General features: G+C 60.2%; 1 protein-coding gene across 9 annotated transcripts in view; it reads left to right on the top strand.

The window, feature by feature from the left end:
- Nucleotides 1–20,730, top strand: part of HDAC7 (histone deacetylase 7) — a 71,198-nt gene extending 50,468 nt beyond the window's left edge. For 7 of the 9 annotated variants that reach the window (XM_084499815.1, XM_084499814.1, XM_084499816.1 and 4 more), the window contains exons 2-25: nucleotides 6,913–7,109; nucleotides 8,622–8,712; nucleotides 10,550–10,664; nucleotides 10,820–10,935; nucleotides 11,098–11,220; nucleotides 11,505–11,614; nucleotides 11,941–12,057; nucleotides 12,337–12,535; nucleotides 12,698–12,906; nucleotides 13,104–13,307; nucleotides 13,978–14,203; nucleotides 14,663–14,796; nucleotides 15,241–15,361; nucleotides 15,476–15,525; nucleotides 16,823–16,930; nucleotides 17,064–17,119; nucleotides 17,350–17,437; nucleotides 17,681–17,800; nucleotides 18,011–18,108; nucleotides 18,222–18,340; nucleotides 18,516–18,649; nucleotides 18,846–18,930; nucleotides 19,124–19,262; nucleotides 19,413–20,730. In XM_084499815.1, coding sequence (XP_084355941.1) covers nucleotides 6,913–7,109; nucleotides 8,622–8,712; nucleotides 10,550–10,664; nucleotides 10,820–10,935; nucleotides 11,098–11,220; nucleotides 11,505–11,614; nucleotides 11,941–12,057; nucleotides 12,337–12,535; nucleotides 12,698–12,906; nucleotides 13,104–13,307; nucleotides 13,978–14,203; nucleotides 14,663–14,796; nucleotides 15,241–15,361; nucleotides 15,476–15,525; nucleotides 16,823–16,930; nucleotides 17,064–17,119; nucleotides 17,350–17,437; nucleotides 17,681–17,800; nucleotides 18,011–18,108; nucleotides 18,222–18,340; nucleotides 18,516–18,649; nucleotides 18,846–18,930; nucleotides 19,124–19,262; nucleotides 19,413–19,458 — 3,005 coding nt within the window. In that variant the 3' untranslated portion in view covers nucleotides 19,459–20,730. Of the gene's footprint in view, nucleotides 1–1,419; nucleotides 1,602–6,912; nucleotides 7,110–8,621; nucleotides 8,713–10,549; nucleotides 10,665–10,819; nucleotides 10,936–11,097; nucleotides 11,221–11,504; nucleotides 11,615–11,940; nucleotides 12,058–12,336; nucleotides 12,536–12,697; nucleotides 12,907–13,103; nucleotides 13,308–13,977; nucleotides 14,204–14,662; nucleotides 14,797–15,240; nucleotides 15,362–15,475; nucleotides 15,526–16,822; nucleotides 16,931–17,063; nucleotides 17,120–17,349; nucleotides 17,438–17,680; nucleotides 17,801–18,010; nucleotides 18,109–18,221; nucleotides 18,341–18,515; nucleotides 18,650–18,845; nucleotides 18,931–19,123; nucleotides 19,263–19,412 lie in introns of those variants that run through there. The other 2 variants (XM_084499818.1, XM_084499812.1) reach the window with 2 other exon arrangements.
- Nucleotides 20,731–22,659: the final 1,929 nt, after the last annotated feature.

Raw genomic sequence — 22,659 nt, 5'->3', positions numbered from 1 at the left:
GGGAGCTGTAGGGGAGAGCGAAAAGGAAGCTGCTTGGTGTAAGCATCGCCTACAGTGAAATTTGGAGGCTGGTAATAGGATTCGGGGCTGTGGGGTAATTTGGCGAGGCGGGAGAACCCGCGATCCTCCTGACCAGTTTTGCCCCGCGGGCAAAACACTTCGCAGGCCAATCTGAGCGTGCGGATTTGGGAGCACTTTGAAAAGCTGCCTTGGAAGAGGCACCGAAAACACACCTGTGAGGCTCCGCTCGTGCCGCCGGGGCAGCTCCAGAGCCAAGCCAACGCTGGTGCTTCAAGGTTTTTGGGGAGCTGGGGTGCCTGTGTCCTTGCTGCGGGTGCAGCCGGACCTCTAGCATGTGGCAGGAGCAAGCACAGATGAATTAATTCGTGCTCAAGGGTTCCCAGCCCTCTTCCTATGCCTTGTGTGCCCTAAGGGTGCTGCAGGAAGGTGCAGCGTGGCCCCGTGGCTCTGAGCATCCCCAGCAGCACCAGTCCGGGGCTGTGGCTTGAGAAGTTGCTGTGGTTCTCGGTGCTGCCTTGGTGAAAGGGATTTTTTTTTTCCCCTTTTTTTTTATGTTCCAGATGGGGAGAATAGCTTGGTGGAATACTGATATTTATTTTTTTTTTCATCCATCTAGCACCTCCCAGCCCCAGCATTAAAAAAAAACAGAAACGTGACAGCTCCGGGCACGGCGCGTTTTGCTCCGTGTCCTTGCAGTGCAAACGCCCCAGTGCACTGAGGGATCGTTGGGACCCGGAGTCATCGGTTTTCAGTGTTGCTGCATGCGTTCGTGGGGAGAAAATCCCAGGGAAGGCTGCTAAATGTCTGACTCAAAGGTCACGAGCCACAAATAACCAGCGAGAGTCAGCAGGGGAAGGATCTTGCCCTGCTCCGATTGCTTCCTTGGGCCTTGTGTGAGTCGTTTGCAGGCTCAAACCGAGGCATTTCTGATTTTTGTGCTTAAAATACCCAAAAAACGTGCTTTGCTCGCAGGTGTATGCGCACAGCCGCGTTGGCTTCAGGTGCATTGCTTTTAATTGTGGTTCATCCTCTGTTTGGGAAGGGTTTTGTAACGTGTGCGACTGCCAGACTCGAACCGTCAGGTGCCTCCATTTATTTATTTTTTTTTCCTGGAAGCTTTCAGCAGAAAAAAAAAAAAAAAAGCTGAAAGAGCTGAAAAAAAAAAAATAATATTTATGTTTTTACCCTTGTGGAAAAACTCTTCGGGGCTTTTCCTAAAGAAGCATCAGCCTCGTCTTGTTTTTGGAGCAGGAATTCGATGTCTGGTAGGGAGGAGTGGGATCCACCCACATCTGGCCGATTCATAAAGCCCTTGAAAGCCCCAGCTAGCACGCTCCGAAAAGAGTTACCGGGACTTGGCAGCCGCCTGCTCCAAGCATTACATCTTCCCCGCATCATCTGCTCGCATGGCTCACGCGGGACGCTGCCTGGGGACGGCTGCGGCCGCGCGGGGCTTTCCCCGCAGCTGCTCTTCTCCCCGTGCTGCCCCTAAAAGGCTGGAAAAGAGGAAAATGCCCCAAAGAGTCCGCTTTGGGGGGATCCGGCGAGGGAGCTCTCGAGGGATGCGGGAGCAGATGGAGGTAGGGGGGCAGAGGGGCAAGGGGAGAGGCGCCCTGCGCCCTCTGTGGGGTTCCCTGCGCCCTCTGTGGGGTTCCCTGTGCCCTCTGTGGAGTTCCCTATGCCCTTTGTGGGGTTCCCCGTGCCCTCTGTGGGGTTCCTACACGTGTCCCCACTGCAGCAGGGCAGAGGTAACGGGGCGATCCCCCTTCTGCTGCTGTCGTCCTTCGTCGGGAGCGCGGCGTTTGGCCCCATAATTAAAGCCAGCGCCTTGGTGCGGATACCCCAGGGGCCACGGGGAGGTTATGCGAGGTACCCTGACTCTGGGATTTCCTATTTCTTGAGTCCCGGCTTTGTGATCTTAATGTTGTTTCAACATAGTCTTTTTCGTGTGGTTTCTGATTTAAGTGTTTTTAATTTGAACAAATCCCCTCCGGCTAATTTTTGTTACTTGTGCGTGGCTCTGGAGGAGACCTCTTCCTTTTATTAAAGAGGAATGTTTTTAATCACATGCATTCTTCAACCCGCCTGAACTCTGAACCTTTCACAGCTAATCAACAGAAGATGGGAAACGGTTTGCAAAAACTGCTTTTAATTCCTGCTCGGCCTCGGCCAAAGCTTGGGGCTGGCCGATGAGCGGCGAGCGCCGCGAAACGGGGACGGGGACGGCGAGGGGCTGCGGAGCCTCTGGGGCTGGTTTGCTCCTTACCAGCCCGCTCCCCTGCCTTTGTTTGCTCCCTCCTCAATTCCCTTCTTATATAATTGCAGCTTTTTGCTGACGGCTGATCTCGCCTTCGTTCAAAAAAAAAAATAAAAATCAGGAAATGCCAAAAGCCGAGCGCTCTGCGGCGCTTTGTGTTTTTGCGGGGGGCGGCTGGCCCAGGCTGGTGGCTTCCCCCCCGGGGAAAAGGAGCTGCCACAGCGCCGAATTAACACCGCTGGCCTGGGAAAGTCGCTGCCATCAGATTTCACCCTGCTCAGAAATCTTAGCAGGGGGCACTCAAGGGCTGGTGGAGCAGGAGAAGCCCCAAAGCCGGCGCTCGGGGGGCGCAGAGCTTGGCTCCATTGTATAAAGTGCTCCTCGTCTCTCCTCCTTCGCTTCCTTGGGGTGCAAAGAGAGCGAAGGAAGGAAGGAAGGAGGAGGAAGAGGCCGGCTGGTGGAGCAGCCTGGAAAATGCTCGTAACCCGCTCGGGGCTGCGGAGCACAGAGCCTGCATTCACGCTCGCCTTGCCGGTGGCTTTCCCGGGGCCGGCTGCGGAGAGGCAGCTCCGTGGCCCCTGTGGCCGTGTTGCAGCCGCTGTCTCCGTGTTGCAACCTCCCCTTTTCCCGCGGAGGAAGGGTGTTGCTGCGGCTCCACCTGCCCAGGTGCCGAGAGGTTTGTGCAACGGGCTCGGCACCCCCCGGGGCCCTCGCCTCCGCGCGCGCGGGGCCCCGCTTTCGCCTCCTCGGCTTCCTCCTGGCGTGTTTTCCTCCCCGCCACCTGCCCGCCTTGGGTGACCCAAAAAAACAACCTCCTCGTGCCACCGCCGGCACGGTGACGTCCCCGGTGCTGACGGGGGGCAAAGCAAAAACCTTCCTCCCCCCCCTCCCTTCCCCTTCTTTGCGGCTGCTTTGCGCCCCAACCGCCTCCTGCATCGCCTTGGCTGAGCAGCTTGAGCAGCTCGGCTTTGCCGTTTGTGATTTATTTAGCAGAAGGAGGAAGGAGCTGGGGGGAAGCTTCGTGTCCTCGCCAGGAGCCTGCGCCTTCCCGTGGTGGGGTCGAGCTTTGAGCTCTGCCCCCCTCCCCGGTGCCGCCGTGGTGCCCGTGGAGCCGGGCTGGCCACCAGCGCCGGCCTTCCCATGCGAACGTTCTCGCGGACTAAAAATAAGCCTCAAAAAAAAAAAAATAAAATAAAATAAAAAAAATAAAAATGTTGGCAGGCGGGAGAGGAGCCTGTCCCAAAAACCGCCTCTTTTTCCCCGGGAGGAGGAGGAGGATGCTCGCTTCGCCCTGCGCGCACGGCTCAGGAGCTGGAGGCAGCCCCTCGGCGGCGTTTTGAGGGTCCCCGTGCGGCGCTGGTGGCCTCCGGGGGTCCCCAGCAGGACGTGGGTGCCCTCGGAGAAGGGGGCAGCCCCCCCGGGAGCCCTCGAGGTGCCGGGTTTTGGCTGCGGGGCCCTTTCCTGGGGCGAGGGGAAGAGGAGGAGCCGCTCGCCTGGCTGCCTGCCCCCTGAATCATGCGCGAGCGTCGCATCGGAGGCTGCGGCGGAGGGGAGTTGTTTACTGTAACTCCTGGCCGAGGGCCCGGCAGCGAACCCCAAATGAATTCAAGCTGCCGAAGGAGGTCACGGCTGAAACAAACAGCTCCCAGGGCAGGAAGGGCTTCGTGCGGGGGGCTCGGAGCTGCAGGAGGGACAGGGTGGGCACCCCCAGGGTGCTGCCCGCAAGCGGCTCTGCGCTGGAATTCGCTCCGCCGAGCGCCGCCTTTCCAGCTCTGCAAAATCACCCCGAGCTTCGCGCCTTTAACCCAGCAAAGAAGCTGAAACCCCGATTTTTTTTTTCCGCAGGGGTCTGGGTGCCCTCCTACTGAGCCTTTCCTCATCCCTGCCCTCGTCCTCCCCTCTCCCCACCGGCCCTGTTTGGCCGCAGCCTCCCCGCGGGGCGGCTCTCCGCGCGGCCGCTGCCTTTGGGTCCGCGGGGAACGCTCGACAGCCTTTTTCCTGGCTCCGGGAGCACGATGAGGAGTTGTTTTTCTGGCCGCTGGCCTGCCCGGCCTCCCTCTCCCCCCTGGCGCACGCCTTCCCTCCCACTTCTTCCCTTCCGCTGCTGCTGCTTCGGAGTTTGTTTTTAAAAAGTCTGAAACAAATGAGGCAGAGAGATTCCCAGCCACCCGGCCAGCGCCTTCCATCCTCGCCTCCCCTCGACGCCCCCCTCTCCTCGTCCTTCCCCCGGGCTTGTCCCTCAGCCCTCCTCACCCCCTTTTCTGTCCCAGGTTGGTGCTGGAAGGGCAGCGGATGGCTGGAAGGAGAGGTGAGAACAGGGCTGCTGCTGCTGAGCTCAGGCTGGGGCCGCTCCGGGAGCTCCCTCCGGGTGCTTTGAGCATCACAAGCGGAGGGGAGGCTGTGAGGATGGAGGCTGGGGCACGGAGGATCGGTGCCGTCCCCCTCACAGCCCACTTTTCCTCTCCAAACGATGCTTCAGCAGTGTTTTTCCACGTCTCAAAGCCGAGCCTGGCACTCGTGGTCTCGGCTCCTGTCCCGCAGCAGGACAGCTTGGCTGGAGGGGACGCAGGGAAGGCTGAGCCTCGGCAGGTTCCTGCGGCTACCGAGCATCCAATATTGGGGATTTGATGGGCTGGGTACCACCAGAAATCCCCATTTCCTACCCCAAAGTTTGCTCGTCACAGCCCAGCACCCCTGGGGAGCGCTGAGCTCCAGCCTTCCTCCCTCCTCGCATCCTCCTCCTCGCTGTGGCATGGGGACCAGGCGAGCTGGGAAGCCGGGAGGTGGCAGCCTGGCATCTTTTCACTTCCATCCTTCAAAATCACCAACATTTAGCAAGGATCCGGGGCCCTGGCTGGAGCTGGGAGGTTTCTGGAGCAGCGCCGGGCACCGCGGGGATGAGCTGGCAGCACCGTGAAGCCTGGCAGCGTTTTCTGGACCCGTGCACGGCTGCTTGCAGGTGTGGAAGGGCGAAGCAAAGGGCTGAGAGCAGAGGAAAGGTCTCCTTGTATAGGGAAATGCTCCTTGGGCTCGGGTTGGGTCATAAAAATGCATCTGAACCACGTTTAGCTGCTTGTGCACTGCTTGAGATCTCATCCTGCCCATCTCGGGGCATCGCAGCTGAACCTCAGGGGCTTTCAGCTGTTCTGGTCCTCAGCCTGGTGGCACACCAGGGTGCAGCAATTAGAGCTAATTAGCCGGAGACAAATGAAATCCCAGGCAGGGATCAATGAGATGGAGAGAGTGGGGTCAGTCCTGGGATGGGGCTTCCCTGGGAGCATCGGGGCTGTGTCCCGAGGGATTTAGCTGGTGGGGAGCAACATTTATCCATGGTTATCCATGGATTTGGGGCAGCTTTCCCTGCCTGGGCTGTGCAGGACATCCAGATCTGGTCCCACTTTTGTAGGGCCGTGCATTTCATCATCTGCACGGATGGAGCCGATGTTTGGGACCTATCCTGTGCCGTGCTGGGGCTTTGCCAGGTTCCCCCCGTTCGGTTGCTGCGTTACGGGGCTGGAGCCTGCCGAGATTTCTCCTGCAATATCGCAAGCATCAGCACAAGCTCCCCGATGTCGTCGGAGCTGAGGTTTGCACAGCGCAGGGCGTGGTGCTCTGCCTATAAAAATAACATTTGCATTTTTATTTTTAATTTTTTTTTTTTTTTTTAACTTGAGCTGCTTCACTACTTGTGGAAAACAATCGCTTCTCAAGCCGCAGCAGCTTCGGCCCTGCGAGAGCGTCCCCTTTGCTGGATTTCCTGCCCACCCGCCCCTTCCCAGCTTCTTTTCCCCTCCCTGCGTGCAGGGCTCGTGGCGAAGCTGCAGCAGCTGCCTTGGCTGTGTTTTTGGGATGCCACAAGCCCCTCGGGGCTGTCTGTGTGTCCTTGAGTTACCGTTGTGCTCGCTCGTCCCCGTTCTGCTGTGCTTTTTGGAGCATCCCCCTGCAGCCCGTGCTGGGGGCGAGCGATGTCCCCTTGCCACCACCACCCCATAGCTCCCCGCGGGTGGCTTCGCTGGGCTAAATTGGGCTGCGGAGATGCAGGAGGAGGGGCAGCATCCTTGTGGCAGGGTGGGGGGCATTGCCTGCCCTTCCCACAGGGGTGCAGGTCGCCCCGTTTCTTTGCGGGGTTGCAGCGGTGCCGTGCCGGAGGCGGCCAGCGCTGCTCTGCGCTGACCTGTGGGGTGAGCTCAGCGAGGCTTTGGGTGAAAATCTCCCTCTGCGAGGGATTTTGGATGCCTTGTGCCTCTGTATGGGCGTTGGATGCCTCGATCCCTGTGGTCCAGGCTGCTCCAGGTGGTCCCGTGAGGATGGGGGAAGCCGCGCGCCCCGGCAGGATGGGAGCGCCTCCACTTTGGGAAGCCGTGGTGTCGGGGAGAGGTGCCTGCAGCACCTTGGAGGCTCTCCAAGCGCGGCTAACTCCCAGGATTTCTGCCTGGATGACGGAGGAGGCTTTCGCAGGCAGCAGATGGGATGTGGCAAGCCCTCCTCGGCAGCAGGGCGCATTCCTCGCGGCGCCCTCCTGCGCGCCGGGGTATCCTCACCCCATCCCGACGTTGCCGTCGCTTTTTCCAGGGGTACGAGGCACGGGGGACCCCTCTCCGTGCTGATTCTCACCCCGCTTTGTGTCTCCACAGCTGCTGTGAACCCGTGCACCTCCCCGCGGGTGCCCCAGGCCGCCCCCATGGACCTGCGCATCGGGCAGCGCGTCGTCAAGCCCGGCTCCGACACCGCCCTGCTGGCCCTGAAGCACACGCAGCAGCTGCAGCACCAGCTCTTCCTCGCCAGCCTGCACCAGCAGCAAGTGGAGCAGCTCGCCCACCAGCACGTGAGGGTACGGGCGGAACGGGTGCTTCCAAAAATCCCCTTGTTTTCCCCCAAAACGGGTAGCTTGGGGTGGTGCCGGCAGTGCCCTGCCTCCAGGCTGGCTTTGCCTGGACTCCCGTCTCTGACACAACCACCAGCTAATAAAAGGCTGGAAATCCCAACCCCAAAATAATCTTCCCAGGTCAATTCTTCCCTTCCCATGATCTAGAGAGCCTGCAGTGCTCCTCAGCCATCCCGGAGGCCGTGCTGATGCAAGGAGGCCGCTTAGGGAGGCAGGTTTTTGGGGGGGAGTTTGTGTGTTCCCGTCCAAATTTCAGCCCTGCCAAGGGCAGCAGGAGGCTGGGGCCTCCCGGGACGCGTGGAGCGGGGAAGTGTTTGCAGCCACACGCCGTGTGTGCCGAGAGAGGAGCCAGCACGGCTGGACAGGATGCCTGGTGTCTGTGAGCTGCCACTCGGCTTGGCCACCGCTGCCTCTCTGCCCTGAAGGCACGGCTTACTCACTCCGCCAGCTAATTGGCTTTTCTGGGAAGCCTTCCCCGAAATCCTCTCGTGTCACCCAGAATAGCACCCCTCCCTGGCAGGCTCTGCGTTGTCACAAGGTTTTGGTAATAAGGTTTAGGCTGGGTGCTTCCTCTGGAGCCTGATTTTTTTCACCTTCAGGGGCAGAGCAGGTTTTTGGGGCCACGGCCAGGCAAGCTGTGACCATCTCCTAGCGTAGAGATCGAGCCCTGTCCTTGTGGCTCCTCAAATCCATCTGGGATTTCCATCATTGCACATTTGTCCCGTTGCTGCCTGTCCTTTTTCTGGGCTCTGCAGAACCCGGCTCCATCTCTAATCCCCTCCTCTTGCACCCTGCGTGCTCCAGACTCTGCTGAATCCTGCAGCAGCTGTAAAACCCCCTTGCTGTCAGCCCCAGGATCACCGGGGCCCCCTCCTACACCCTGCCACGTCCAAGAGGTGGAAGCGTCTGCCCCCGAGTGCCGGTCCCACTAACCCTGGCTGGGAGCTCTGGGGGATTCCCGGGGGCTTTCGGGGGGACTCTGAGCATCAGCTTGGACCACACGAGGGAGGCTGGAGGTGGTGATGCTGCTACGGCTGCCAGGTGCTTAGAGGCTTTTGTGCAGATGTGATGCTTTCATCCATGTGAGGTGTGATAAGCTGCAGAAAACACAAACTTCTAAGCTTAGTGTGTATTTTTTCTATTTTTTTCCCCCTTGTTAGTCAACTGTGATTTTTTTTAGCTCTATTACAACACGCCCCAGCTACAGATATGTCAAAACAGGCAGCAGGCTGAAACAAACTGGTCCGAGTTTTGCAGCGTCCCTGGGGAGAGTGTCCCTGGAGACCAAGATGTGTGCGGTTCGCTGTGATGAAACAACTTTTAACATGTTCTTGTCAGCACCAGGTTTCCAAAAATGACCTAACGGATGATTTCAGAGATCTGGCATCGTGCCTGGGGTGCTGCATGGGGTGAGGTCGGGGTCCTGTGGTGCTGACGGTGCCCTCTTCTCCCCCCCAGGTGACCATGGAGTCCCCGCACCGCGAGGCAGAGCCCGGGCAGCAGGAGCAGGAGCTGCGGCAGATCCTCAATAAGGACAAGAGCAAACGAAGTAAGAGCCTCGGTGTTTTCTGGCCTGTGGCACCAGGGGCTGCGTCTCTGCCCGAGGAGCCGTGTCCCCAAATCCAGGGGGATCACGGGGAGCGAGGTCGGGGCGTTTTGTAGCAGGGTCTCCAAATGGCAGGGACTGGAAGGGACCCGAAAAGATCACCCAGCCCAGTCCCCCTGCCGGAGTAGGAACACCCCAATCAGGTCACACAGGAGCACGTTCAGACAGGATTTGGGTGACTCCAGAGAAGGAGCCCCCCCAGCCCTCCTGGGCAGCCTGTTCCGTGCTCTGCCCCCCTCCCCGTGCACAGGTCTTGTCTCATTTTTAAGCAGAAAGGAGCTTTTTGAGCAGAAATGAGTCCCAGCTTGCACCCGCTGCCCCTTGTCCTGTCACTGAGTGTCCAGGGCAGGGCAGGAATTTGGCTCTGGAGCTGGCAAGCTCCAGGCTGGAGTAGGGTGGCGATGGGGAGAGGTTTTGGGGTGCCGGGCAGGAAGGTTTGCACCACGCAGGAAAGCAAACCCCTCGTCCTGCTGCGATCTCCCTGCGCCATCTAGTGCCTGCTGCTGCTCTCTGAGCTTTTGGAGGTGCAGAGCCCTTCTTCACATCCCTCTTCACACTCAGGTGCAGCCGTTCCCGGTGTCTGTGAGCCTGCTGCCTTGAACCCGAGCTCTCTCAGGGCGCTGATGCTTTCCCCTTCTCATCCCTGAGCTCCTCTTTGTGTCTGCAGGACGTGGGCTGCTCTTCCCCAGGGCTTGGCGGGGCTTTTTGGGGTGCTGCAGACTCAGTGCCTGCCCTTTTGGGGCCGTGCCCGAGCAAATGCAGCTCCTGCAGATGTGGCAGCTGAGCAGCGCTGCCTACACAGGGCTTCCTTATGCAAGCTGGGAGTTAATTGTAGAAATTATTGAGCAAGATGTGCTTGGAGGTGCTGAGCAGCACCACGGAGGCGTGGAGCATCCCTCGCGCAGCCACCCAGCGCGTTTGCTGGAGCAAACAACCAAGGATGTGTCCTGGCATGGGTCAGACAGGGGAATGGGCCCTGGGTTGAGGCAGGGAAACCACAGGAGGCTCCTGGCAGCTGGGGGCAGCTCCCTGCAGCAGTCAGAGCTCTCCCTGGGGGTGCTCCACCACCTCCACGGAGCCGCGTGCAGGACGTGGGGCGCTGCTGCAGTGCCAGCAAGCCGTGGTGAGTCTCCTGTTGGGTGCTCTTCTGGAAGAGCGCAGCTCTGTCAGAGGTTCAGGAGCCTCAAATCCTTCCCTGAGCTGTCTGCGCTTTCTTTTTCTTGCTCTCCTTCTCTCCTGTCTTGGAGGTAAGAGCAGGGAGCGGGGGTGCGGGATGGGCAGAGCTGTGCGCTATCAGCTGGAAATCATCGCCGTGTGACGGGCTCGGAGAGCCCCAGGGCACGGTGCTCTGGAGAGGCTTCAGAGGGATCCCGTGCACCCGTGGGAGGCTTGTCGCTGCTGTACAAGCTGTGCTGTGCCTTCCTCATGCCGTGGGTGTCAGCTCCTACCTGCTCTGGCTTGGCTGCAGATCCTGAGCTGAGGCTCGCCCCTGCTGATGCTCTGCCTCTCAGCTGCTGGCACTCAGCGAGGTTAGCAGCTTCAGCAGCTTCAAATTCACCACCTGGGAGCCTCTGCCTCTCCCTGCGCCCACCTTGATCTGAGACCCGTGCCAAGCACATCTGCAGGGCTTTCTCCATGTCTGTGTGCTCGCAGGGGCTCTCCAGCCACCTTCTCTTGGCTCTTGCAGCCATGGGGAGCCCCAGGGCCATGCTCTGAGGGTCCTGTGGGATGCTCTGTGATGACTCTCAGCCCGCTGTGCTCACTGTCCCCCTCTCTGCAGGTGCTGTGGCCAGCACGGTGGTGAAGCAGAAACTGGCGGAGGTCATCCTGAAGAAGCAGCAGGCAGCAGCTTTGGAAAGGACCAGCAACCCCAACCCTTCTGCCATGCCGTACAGGTAAAAGAAGGGCATCCTCGCAATGCTGTTTGACCCACCCGGAGCAGGATGGCTGCTCAGGACCCTCAAAACATTTCTGGTGGTGGGTTTGGATAAGTCAAGGCATTGCTAACCATCACTTGAAGATCCTCTAACAAGGTTCCTTCTCCCTGCAGGTCTTTGGAGCCTCTGGATGCCGAGGGCCCTTCCCCTCCTGTACTCAGCACCTTCCTGCCCCCGGTCCCTAGCACTTCTCTCGACCCCCCGGAGCATTTTCCACTGCGGAAAACAGGTGAGGCTGGGGGCCAGCACCATCTCCCCCTGCTCTGATGCCACTGAGCCCACTTGCAGGGGATGGCAGGAGCCAAGAAGTGGGGTGGCCTGGCCCCACCAAGCTGTTCCAGCTTTTTCCCACCCGTGGTGGGGCTGGGACTCACCACCTTGTCCTCGGCAGCGTCCGAGCCCAACCTGAAGGTGCGTTGCAAGCCCAGGAAGTGCCTGGACCGCCGCAAGAACCCCCTGACCCGCAAGGAGAGCGCGCCCCCCTCGCTGAAGAGGAGGCCGCCTGAGGCGATCGGTGAGGATTTCGGCTGGATGGGGATAACTCGGCTGTTTGGGGAGGTTGGGGCTGGGCTGGAGCTGCCTGGGATCCTGTACGATGCCTGCTTTGGGTTTCAGAGGGGGAATTTCACATCGCAGGGGCTCAGCACGTTAGCAGTGCCCTCCTGTGCACCAAGAGTTTTGGCTCCAGGAGGGCGCTGGGGAGTTGTTGGAGGGAGGGCGAGCTTTACGGGGCTGGGGCTGTGCAGTTCTCCTCTGTGTGCAGGTGCCCATTTTCCCTGATTTTTCTTCCCGGCACAGATTCCTCCCCGAGCAGCAGCAGCACCCCCGTGTCCGGCTGCAGCTCTCCCAACGACAGCCTCCCCGCCGAGCACGGAGCCCTCCCCGCCGCCTCCGGCATGGCCCACGAGGTGAGCTCCTCAGCTTCCCGAGCCCTGCCTTCACCTCCCTGCTCTCCCAAAGCCCTCCTAGGCTCAGGATCAGCTAGCAAACCCCCCCAGGGCACTCCAAATCCTGCACCACAGCTGCCCCAGCACGGTGGGACCCCCTGCCCGACCCAGTGACACGCTGCCCCCCTCTGCGCCGTGCACCGGTGCTCTCCTAGTGCATGCGCTGCCCCCCGGTGCCCCCAGCCCTGGGTTTTCCCCCAGTATCTGGCACTTGGCCACCCCCTTTCTGCTGCCCCGTGCTGTGAGCCCTGCCCTTGCAGGACACTGACGGATTGTGTTTGGTGCAGGCGCCCCTGGCCCAGCGCCTGATGCTGCAGGAGAGCTCCCTGGCCCAGTTTGCCTTGCAGGGCGCAGCCTCCCTTCCTGCCATCACGCTGGGATTGCCGGCCACCACTAGCGCCAGGGTAGGTAGCCAGTTTGTAGGAAGCCCCAAAACCTTGGACAGGGGGTCCCCGCAGGGCAGGGGAAGCCCTTTTTTTTTGGGGGACGGGGTTCCTGGGCGAGTGCCAGCCGTACGCTGGCTCTGAGGAGTCGCAGAGGCTGCCCGTGGGCACGGGGAGGATGCGCCGTGTCCCGGTGGGTTGTTGATCCAGCCAGTGTTAGGTCAGAGGTTGGACTCGATGATCTCGAGGTCTCTTCCAACCTAGACAATTCTGTGATTCTGGGATTCCTCCTCCCCGCAGGGAGACGCGGATCGCCGCCCCCTCTCCGGCCTGGCCCACCGGGTGCCCGTGCTGAACGGGCCCGTCCTCGCAGGCACGCACTCGCCCATGTTCATACCAGCTGGCTTGGAGCAGCACGAGGCCGGGAGCCCCTTGTCCCCTCGGCTGCAGCCCGTCATCATCCTCGAGCCCTCGGTCACCCACGCTCCGCTTGTGGCTGGTAAGTCTCAAGTTTTGGGGCTGGCAGCACAGTGCAGAGCCTTGCTCAGGGTACAAATTGTTGGTTTCCCGTTATTCCTCCATGAGCCGGAGCTGAGGAGGTAGAAAGTGTTAATATTAAGAGGGCAAAGCCGCCCCTAACCTCTCCCTCCTCTCCCTGCAGTGCCAGGGCTGGGAACGGTCCCCTTCTCCTTCGCCCCCTCGCTCATCTCCGCAGAGCGCCTGTCGCTCCCGGGCCACCACAAGCCTCTGGGCAGGACCCGCTCGGAGCCCCTGCCCCAGAACCCCAAGGCCATCCAGCAGCAACTGGTGTACCAGCAGCATCACACCCAGTTCCTGGAGAGGCTCAAGCAGCAGACACATCTGGGCAAGGTAAGGCCAGGGGGCGTGCAGGAGGTGCTGGGCAGCAGGGTGCAGGATTGCAGCGAGGATTGCGCTGCCCAGGTTCAGGAGCTGAGGGTGTCTGCTCAGCTTCGTGGGCTCCCAAATTCATCGTGCTCCTACCCGGGGGTGCTTTGACCTCCTCAGCCTGTTCCTTGCTGACTTGTGCCCCTTCCCCTGGGCTGCAGCGCATGGCCAAAACCAGCGAGAAGCCCCGGCTGCGGCAGATCCCCTCCTCGGAGGACATGGAAGCAGAAGGGACGGAGACGGGGGCTGAGGGCGGCGACCAGGCGAGGGCACGCGTGGAGCCTGCGAGGCCGGGGAGCAGCGGGAAGGAGCCCGAGAGGACGCAGAAGCTGCTGCAGCCTCAGGAGGAGCTCGTCCTCCAGCAGGTAGGCGAGGGCTGGCGGGGATTGGGGAGCAGGTGTTGGTTTTGCAGTTGTTTGGTTATTTTTCGTAGCTCTCACTGCGCTTTTCCAAGACCCGGAGCTTTCCTGCCCCTCGCCCTGTGGATTTTTTGCCTCCAAATTTTCACTTTCCCCGTGTCCAACACGCAGCAGTCTCAGGTCGCTGTGGGGCTGTGCCTGTGTGGTCCTGCAGCCCCTCTGCCTGCTATGCTGCCTTTTTCCAGGCCAGATTTATGGTTTGCTGTGAGATTGCTGCTGGTGCTGCAAGCCACGCTGTGTGGGTAGGGACGCAGGCACCACATCTCTCCCTCCCGTGATCCAGGGGCAGTTTGCTAGCACAGGCCGTGAGCTGCGGCCACCCCTGGTGCAAGCAGGGCTTGGGCATCGTCCCCAAATCGCTGGGCGTTGTCCCCAAACTGCTGGGCACCATCTGCAAAGTGCTGCACCCTGCAGCAGGGCTGCCCAGCACTGCGGGGCTGAGCCAGCAGAGAGCAGCAGACGCTGCTTTACACATCCCAACTCCTACAAAGCAGCTCCGAGCCCCCCAGTGCGGAGGGGGCTGTCGCATCCAGACCCTCCAGAGACCGAGGCTCATTCCTGGGAGAGCGTCCTCGCCCCGTGTGCTGCTGTGCTCACTGTTACCTCTCTCCATCAGGCGTATCTCTGGGACCCCTACCAGCGCATGCAGCACCAGCTCCTCAAGCGGCAGCCTCTGGCCGACCCCCCCATGGTCCCGACCGTCCTCGCGGGGCACAGGCCCCTCTCCAGGGCTCAGTCATCTCCTGCCACCGCCACCATCTCCCTCCCTGCCCAGGACACGGCCTCCAAGACGCTCTCCCTGCCCGTGCAGGAGCAGCCGACCAAGCCTCACTTCACGACAGGTAGGGCACGGGGGCGCAGGATGAACCAGCTGGAGCAGCAGCAGGGGCTGGGGACAGGATTTGGGGATGCTCTGGGGAACCCGTGTGTCCATCCCAATCATTCCTGGACCCCAAAATTCCTGGGAGCACCCTGGCTGGCTGCAGAAAGAGCAGAGCAAGCCGTCCCTTCTCCTTATCTAAGGTACCTTTTCCAAGCAGGACTTGCCATCCTGGTCTGTTACGAGGGCTCAGCTCAGCTCTCCTAAGCATCCAAGGCAGGATGGGTTCAAACATCTCAGGGCAGAGGCTCCCATGGTTCAAGGAGTGTGTTACAGTCAAACTAAATAACCCTTAACGGGTCTTTGGATCCCAACAATCAGCCCTAGCCCTCAAAAAGGAGCAGAATTTGGCTTGGCAGCATCGAAGCTCGGCTGCCCAGTCCAGTCTCAGGCCAGCAGCTCTCCATGGGCGTTATTGCAGGGCTGGTTTACGACTCGGTGATGCTCAAGCACCAGTGCTCCTGCGGAGACAACAGCAACCACCCGGAGCACGCGGGCAGGATTCAGAGCATCTGGTCCCGGCTGCAGGAGCGGGGGCTGCGCAGCCAGTGCGAGGTGAGCGGCGGGGGGAGGACATTGGCATGAGCTAACGCTGTGGTAGGATGCCCTGCTCCCTGCTCCCACCTCCATCCCTGTTATTCCCAGAGCTTCCCAGCCTGTTTTCCACCTCCAGCCAGGCAGCAAAGCTTTTGGGAGGGGGGTTTGGACTCGGTTGCTGCTGGCTGTGCCAAATTGGAGCGATTTGGTCTGACCGTCCCCGGGGCAGATGGCAGCTTGTTGCGTTGGAAAACGGGTGTAATCCCTGCTGAAACGGGGCTGAGGGGTTTTGCCAGCTTGGTGGGGCATCAGTGTCAGCTCCAGCCTGTTAGAACTGTAGGAAAATAGCGCTGCCATTCCCTACCCCATCCTCTCCTGGCCACCCGTGGGGTTGGTACACGTGGGTGGGGGAACCCGGGTGTCCTGTCCCGGAGCACCTCGGTCACAGCCCGTGTCCTGCAGTGTCTGCGGGGACGCAAGGCCACCCTGGAGGAGCTGCAGTGCGTCCACACCGAGCGCCACGTCTTCCTCTATGGCACCAATCCCCTCAACCGCCTGAAACTGGACAACGGGAAGCTGGCAGGTGAGCCCCCCATCCGCAGCCGGCGGTGCCCCCCCGTGTGCCGTGCGCCCCTGGCCCGTGCCGGTCCCCTCCCAGCTTTGTGGCTGTGATGTCCTCACTGTCCCCTCCTCGCAGGGATCCTGTCGCAGAGGATGTTCGTCATGCTGCCCTGCGGAGGGGTGGGGGTAAGTCCTTGTTCCCCGTTCGGGGCTTTTTTTTGGATGGGGGATGTTTATTCTATCCCCACCAAGGGCCTCTCGTGGGCTGGAGTGGGGAAGGAGCTCCCAGAGCTGTTGGGCTGTGCTCGGTCCCCATCCCTGCGTGTCCGTGGGGTGTCCGAGGGAGCTCAGAGCATGGAGATGCCCAAGGGTTGAGGCTGTGTCTGTCCAGAGCCTCCCTGCAGGGGGATGGAGCTCAGCCCAGGCAGCAGCAGCCCAAATGTGGAGCTGTGGGCACAGCAAAGTGTCCTCTCCTTGTGTCACCAGCTTCCCTTGCGTGGGAGCAAGACGCTGTCGCAGGGCTCCCCCTGTCCTTTGGATGGTTTTGGGTATCCCACCCTTGAACCAGGCCTTTTGAAGCCCCTTCCTCCAGGGCACCCAGCCCCCAAAAGCCCCTCGTGGCCTTGTTTAAGAGCCGGGGGCGTTAGGAGGGAGCAAGCCGTGGCTTCCACCCGGGGTGCGAGCAGTGGCGTGGGGATGGCAGCAGCTTGCCCCTTCTCTCCAGACACTTCTGTGGCCTCTCCTCTCACAGCTTGCTGCCCTGGTTTCTCTCCGTTCACTGCGGTCTTCTTTCTTCCTCTCCCCTGTCTCTGTCCTCCTCTTTCTCTCTGTCTTTCTCTCTCTCTTTCAGGAAGGGTCTCACTCCATGCCTTCCTGCTGCCTCTTCTGGTTCTTCTCCTCCCCTTGCCCCCGCTGCTGGGCACCAGCTCTTCTCAGCCCCGTTTGCATCCACTTTCCCTGCTCTGCCTCCCCCCCTGCTCTCCTCCTGTCCTGCCTGAAGGCGGGGGGGGGCTGGAGCTGCCCCCTCTGCGGGCAGAGGGGAGCCCTTGAGTCGCACACATGGAGTTGATCAGAAGAGACTCAAGTTTTCCGGCTCTGGCTCGGCCCTTGACGTGATCCTGATCAAACCAAGATGTTGGGTTAAACAATAAAATAAGATAAAGAAGGTAACCAGCGTTTTCTCAGTCACTCCTTCCAGCCCCCCAGGTGCAGGGGTGTGAGATGCTCTGTGCGGAGCTTGGATGTGGGGCTGGGGTCTGCAGAGGAGCTGCCACCCCCGGCCGGTGGCACCGGGGAGCCACCGTGGAGCTGGGCAACTTGTCCCATGGCACGCGAGGTGCCCTTGGCTCCACGATGCCCGGGACTTCATCCCCAGCCCCGAGCAGGGTGGCTGGCAGAGAGCGAGGGTTCCCCAACCGAGGCATCATCTGTGAGTGCCCCTATCCCTGTCCCTGTCCCCGTCTGAGTGTCACCTTTCTTGCAGGTGGACAGCGATACCATCTGGAACGAGCTGCACTCCTCCAACGCCGCCCGCTGGGCCGCGGGCAGCGTCACCGAGCTGGCCTTCAAGGTGGCCACCAGGGAGCTGAAGGTGGGTGGCCTCACCTAGAGGGCTTTGGGGGGCTCGCCAAGCCCCCTCGTGCCCCTGTTGGAGGACCGTGTGGCCCCACGGTGAGGTGCTGGGGGCAGTGGTGCTGATCTGCTTGTGTTTGTTTCGTCCCCAGAACGGTTTCGCTGTGGTGAGGCCGCCCGGACATCACGCGGATCCATCCACTGCCATGTGAGGGTCCCTTCCCGAGGCACGGGGGGGTTTGGGCGGCCCCAAAATCCCAGTCCCTTTAGAGTTTGGACAGCCTTGCTGGGAAATCACTGATTGCTCCAGATTCATTGCCCCGGGACCCTGCTGTGTCCAGGGAGAGGGGAGGGGGCAGCCCACCCGTTGGTGCTGGGAGGGAAGGGTGCTTGGGGTGCTCGGGGTGCCCCGGGTGTTGACCAGCTCCCTTTTTGCAGGGGATTCTGCTTCTTCAACTCTGTGGCCATCGCCGCCAGGCAGCTGCAGCAGAAAGGGAAACTCAGCAAGATCCTCATCGTGGACTGGGTGAGTCGCTCCCAGCACATCCCATTTCCTCACCAGAGCATCCCAGCTCTGCTTCAGAGCTGGAGCTGGGAGCAGAGAAACCTCCTCCTTGGGGTCTGGCTGCAGGAATGTGGCTGCAAACCCCTCCCCAGGACCAGATCTAGGGGCAGGGAGCAGGGATCCACATGCTTTTAGCTCCGTTCAGCTCCCGGGCCACCCTTGAGGCTATTTAAGAGCGCTCCCCCAACTCCTTTCTCCCCCCAGGATGTTCACCATGGCAATGGGACCCAGCAGGTCTTCTACAGGGACCCCGACGTTCTCTACATCTCCTTGCACCGTCACGATGATGGGAACTTCTTCCCCGGCAGCGGGGCCGCCGACGAGGTGAGAAGCACCCGGGGGCCGTGCAGCTCTGTGTGGGGGGGCAGCTGCTTGATTTAGGGCTTCTTGCAGGGCTGGGGTCTCGTGGAGCATGGGGTTTGGTGAAGTGTGGGGCTGCCCGTCCCTCGCTTGGGGCTGGGAGGTGGTGGAGCCTGGCCACAGCACCCTGCAGGCTGCATCCTGCCCCTCACCATCATCTTTGCTCTCTCGTAGGTTGGTGCTGGCCCCGGTGAGGGATTTAACGTCAACGTAGCCTGGACTGGAGGGCTCGACCCCCCCATGGGTGACCCTGAGTATCTGGCAGCTTTCAGGTACTGCTCCTCGTGGTCCTCTGCCTTTCCCTTGGCTTCAGGCTGAACCAACGCTTAATTTCTAATGTTATTTGCTTTTTTTGTTTGTTTGTTTTTATTTTTCAACCCGACAGGACGGTGGTGATGCCGATTGCACATGAATTCTCCCCCGACGTGGTGCTGGTGTCGGCCGGCTTCGACGCGGCCGACGGCCACCCGCCACCCCTGGGCGGCTACAAAGTCTCTGCTAAATGTAAGGAGGTGGAAGCAGCTCAGGGGGCTCTGAGTGGGCTCTTTCCCCTGGGTTTTGGGGCTGGCAGCTCTCCAGGGAGCAGGGGATGAGCCCTGGGTTGTAGGGGCACAGCAAGAGAGGGCCACGATCCTGGTATTTTGGGCTGACGGCTGCCCCTTTTGGGCTTCCTCCGCAGGCTTTGGCTACATGACGAAGCAGCTGATGAGCCTGGCAGGGGGAGCCATCGTCCTCGCTCTGGAGGGTGGCCACGACCTCACGGCCATCTGCGATGCGTCCGAGGCCTGCGTGTCAGCCTTGCTGGGCAACGAGGTGAGAGTTGGGGCTGGACGGGGGCTGATTGCGCTCCCCATCCTGTGGTCAGGACCCCATGGGCGCACCCGGAGCCACAGGAGCAGGGTGGGAGCCCTACGAGGCAAAGCTTGGTGCAGGTTGTGGCTGCGTGGCCCCAAACCAAGCCGTGGGCACTGCTCCTTCCCCCTGACCCCCTCATCTCATCCCTTGGCAGCTGGACCCTCTCCCAGAAGAGAGCATGAGGCAGAAACCCAACGCCAACGCCGTGCGCTCCTTGGAGGCGGTGATCCAGGTCCAAAGTGAGTGTCCGGAGCGAGGATGAGTGAGCAGGGATGGCCCAAATGTCAGCTTTTCCTCCTGGGGGACGCTGCATTCAGTACCCTGGGGGGGAGCCCTCCATCCTCTTACCCCCAGGAGGGTGATGCCCCACTCGCAAGGGAAGCCCAGAGAGCCCCGTGCCAGCCCCTTCCCTGACGTTTCCTTCTCCCGCAGGTAAATACTGGGTGGCCGTGCAGCGTTTTGCCTCCAAGCTGGGCTGCTCCTTCCTGGAGGCGCAGCACCACGAGGCAGAAGAGGTGGAGACCGTCACAGCCTTGGCCTCCCTCTCGGTGGCCGTGATGGTGGAGAAGAGGTGATGGGTGATGCTCTTTGTCGGCCCGGGGACGTGCGGGTGCCCCTCGTGTGCCACCAGGCTCTGAGCCTTGGCCTTCACGGGGGTTGTGCTGCGGAGGGGAAGAGCCGGTCTCCTCCTCATCTCACGTGCCAAATTTCTCCGTTTCAGGCCCCAGGACGAGCCGATGGAGGAAGAGGAGCCCATGAACCAGTGATGAGCGGTGATGTTCTCTGCTCCCCTGCTTCCAGGACGTGGCTGGACTCTTCCTGAGCCCAGCGCTCGCTCTTCGCTCCTGGCTTCCCGTTTGCCACGTCATTCTCACTCCCCGAGCCACGGTCCTGAACCGGCCCGGACCTTTGGCTGCCGCCTCTGCAGGGCTCCCAGAAAGGATGCTCCCACACAGCCCCCCGGGAGCCGTCCTCCCGCTGGGGACGGGTGGAAAACCACAACCTCCCTCTGCACGGCGCCGCCTCGCACACCGAGACCGTGCCTGCAATCAGTCCCCAACCTTCAGGACCTGAAACCCCTCCTGGGGACACACAAGAGGCCTCCACCCCTGCTCTTCTGGGCTCTTCCTCGCCTTTGGGGCAGGGAGTGGGTGTTGGGATGGATGCTGTGGTCATGCTGTGGTTGTTGGAGCCGCCGTCGGGACTGTATCCAGAGCTCCTTCCAGCCAGCCATCCCCTGGAGAAGCAGCCCCGTGTCTTGCTCGAGAGGGACAGGCTCCCCATGCCTTCTCTGAAAGGATTCCTGGCCTCCTCCAACTCGCCTCGTGCCCGGGGCAGAGCAAGGGCTGGAGGGGCTGCAGCGCCCAGGGTCGCACCCCGGGGGACATCCTAACCACTAACCAGAGCGCGACCCCTCTGGTGCTGGGGCTCTGATTTGCACTATATACATAGGAGATGTGCTAATGTGAACCTGACCTCCTCTTCTTTCCATGGGAATTTCGGGAACAAACACCTCGTCGTGGGGACGTTACCAAGGTGCCTTGAGCCCTTTCCAGCACCCCGCTGCCCTGTGGCACTGCAGACCCCGGCTGTCTTCCAGCCACCCCTTTGGTTCGGGGGGGGGCACCCGGTGCCCACCCTCGCCGTGGCTGCACCCCCAGCTCCCCCTGCGCCCCCCTGGGCTCCTCCGTCTGAGATCGAGTCCTGGTCACCCGCTGCTTGGTGCTCAGCTCCCCGGGGATGCCTCAAGCCCCAGTGCCTGTCCCCTTCCAGGTTATTTTGGGGTGACAGAGGTGGGGTCATCCCCCACCCCCCAAAAATGATGTCTCCATCTGAATTCTCCTTCTTATCTCGTCCTTATCGGGTCCCCGCTCACGCTGGTGGTGTCACAGCGCGGGGGGCTTTGGGGATGGATGGGGTGCTGAGCTCAGGGGGTGGCCAGGCTCCATCGGCAGGCGCAGGGAGGAGATTTTGTAAAAAAAAAACAAAACAAAACAGAAACAAAAAACTTGGAAAAATAAACATTTCTGTGTCTCAAACTGCCCAGAGCTGGGGTCCAGCAGTGCCAGCCCCTGGCACAGAGGGTGGGAGGGGGGGTTTGAGGACGTGGGGAGAAGCCATCGTGGCACGGGCCGTGCACCCCCCCTCACTGGGGTTGAAAAGCTCCCCAAAACCTCTCCAGAGCCTGGCGCGGTGGGTGCTGCCCCTCCATCCCATCGGTGTCCCCCCTGGGGTGGGCTGTGGGGGGGGGTCCCGCTGCTTCTCCAGCCCTGGGACGTGTCAGCGTGTCCCCAGGCTGGGGCTGCCACCCCAAATTGATCCTGGGGCAGCCTCTGCAGCCCCTCGCTGCCCCGCTGTCCCCTTCAGCACCCTGGGGACACGCTGCAGCCCCTCTGGCTGCATCCATCCCCTTCCCAGCTCCGTCCCAGCCACGTCCCCCCCTTTCTCCCCACGGGTCCCAGCTGAACTCGTGCCACATGGCATAAAACAGGCCATGGTTGAAGCCGACAGTGAATTTTGGCCGGGTTTTTCCCCAATCTCAGCACTGGGGGCACCTTTGTACCCCAGGACAGAGCTGCAGGGGAGCTCAGCCGTGCGCACCAGCACTGCCCCAAAGCAGAGCGATGTGCCCCAAAAAGAGCTGCTTGGCTCCCTTCTAAATGTCCTCAGCCACCCATTTAAGGTTTTCAGCTTCCCTTTGGTTTCCTGCCCCGAAACCAAAAGGGGAAAAGCAAGAAAAAAGCTCGTGAATTCAAAAACTCGACCTTCCCAGGTGCCAGCGCCCAGCCGGGAGCTCCTGGCCTAGGATCTGTGATCCGTAGCCCCCAAATCCTTCACCCCGTGCACCCTGCTTGGTAGGGTCACCCGAAAATGAAGCCGAAATCCTCCGCATTTTGCTGCCTTGCAGCTGCTGTGCCGAACAGCCCAGACTGAACAAATTACCCCAGGTAAGTCCGCAGCTGAGCCTCTTGGGGAGCATCGCAGTGATCACAAAGCCGGGCCGGCTGCTTCTCCTAGAGCTGGTCCTGGGGACACCAGGGCTGGAGTCAGAAACCCCCAAATTAGCACTTTTTTTCAGAGCAAACTCACACTTTCTTGGCACCAGCCCCTCTCCCCGTGGGGTAGCACCGCCTCACCCCATAAGCATCCCGTGCAGGGGAGCACGGAGGAGGTGATGGGGCAGCTCCTCGGCAATGTTACCTTTCAATATCTATTTTTTAAAGATATCAAAAGCCCTTTTTATAAAAAAAAAATCAGAAATCAAGGCTGGAAGCCTGAGCCTCCACTGCGCAAAGAGGTATTTGCCTTTATTTTTAAAGCACGTTTTATTTTTTTGAAAGAAAGTTTATATTTCTAAAGGTGGTCTCATTTTTTTTTTATTATTTTTTATTTTTACTTGCAAAATACTTCCTCCGACGTGGTTAATAAAACCATCCACAACTGTATTTTTAATGGAATTTTTATTTTTTTTAAGACCATTCACATCTTTTCAAAGGCTGCGGTCAGCTCCCTGGAGCAGGGAATTCGCTCACGGTGTACATAGAGATTGAGGATTATATAGGAAAAAAAAAAAAAAAAAAAGGTAATTTGAGCCTTGCTGTCGCCTGTCGTTGGGTTCTCTGGTGTGTAATAAAGAGCGATCACTAATTGAAACCCCTTCTGCCATGGAGTCATTTAACACACACGTCTCCCACATGGGTTAATTTGGGTTGCACGCCTATTGCAGCCTCACAGGGTGCTTGGCTGTTTGTTTTTTTTTTTCCCCACTTTGCAATAATGAATGAAAGTGCTGGATTCTCTTCTTTTTTCTTCTTCTTTTTTTTTTTTTTTTTGGCTAAATGTGAACAAAAACTGAGCACCAACGCCTGCAGGAGGGCGCAGGGGTGCGCACGCGTCTGTGCCCACCTCGTGCTTACAGCAGCAGCATTTCCTTAGGGAACCAAAAGATTTTAAGCCTGGAAAACCAC

The sequence above is a fragment of the Aythya ferina genome (assembly GCF_964211825.1).
Source record: "Aythya ferina genome assembly, chromosome: 28".
Classification (NCBI taxonomy): Eukaryota; Metazoa; Chordata; class Aves; order Anseriformes; family Anatidae; genus Aythya; species Aythya ferina.
The sequence above is the reverse complement of the archived record's forward strand: the minus strand, read 5'-3'. Positions and strand labels throughout refer to the sequence as shown.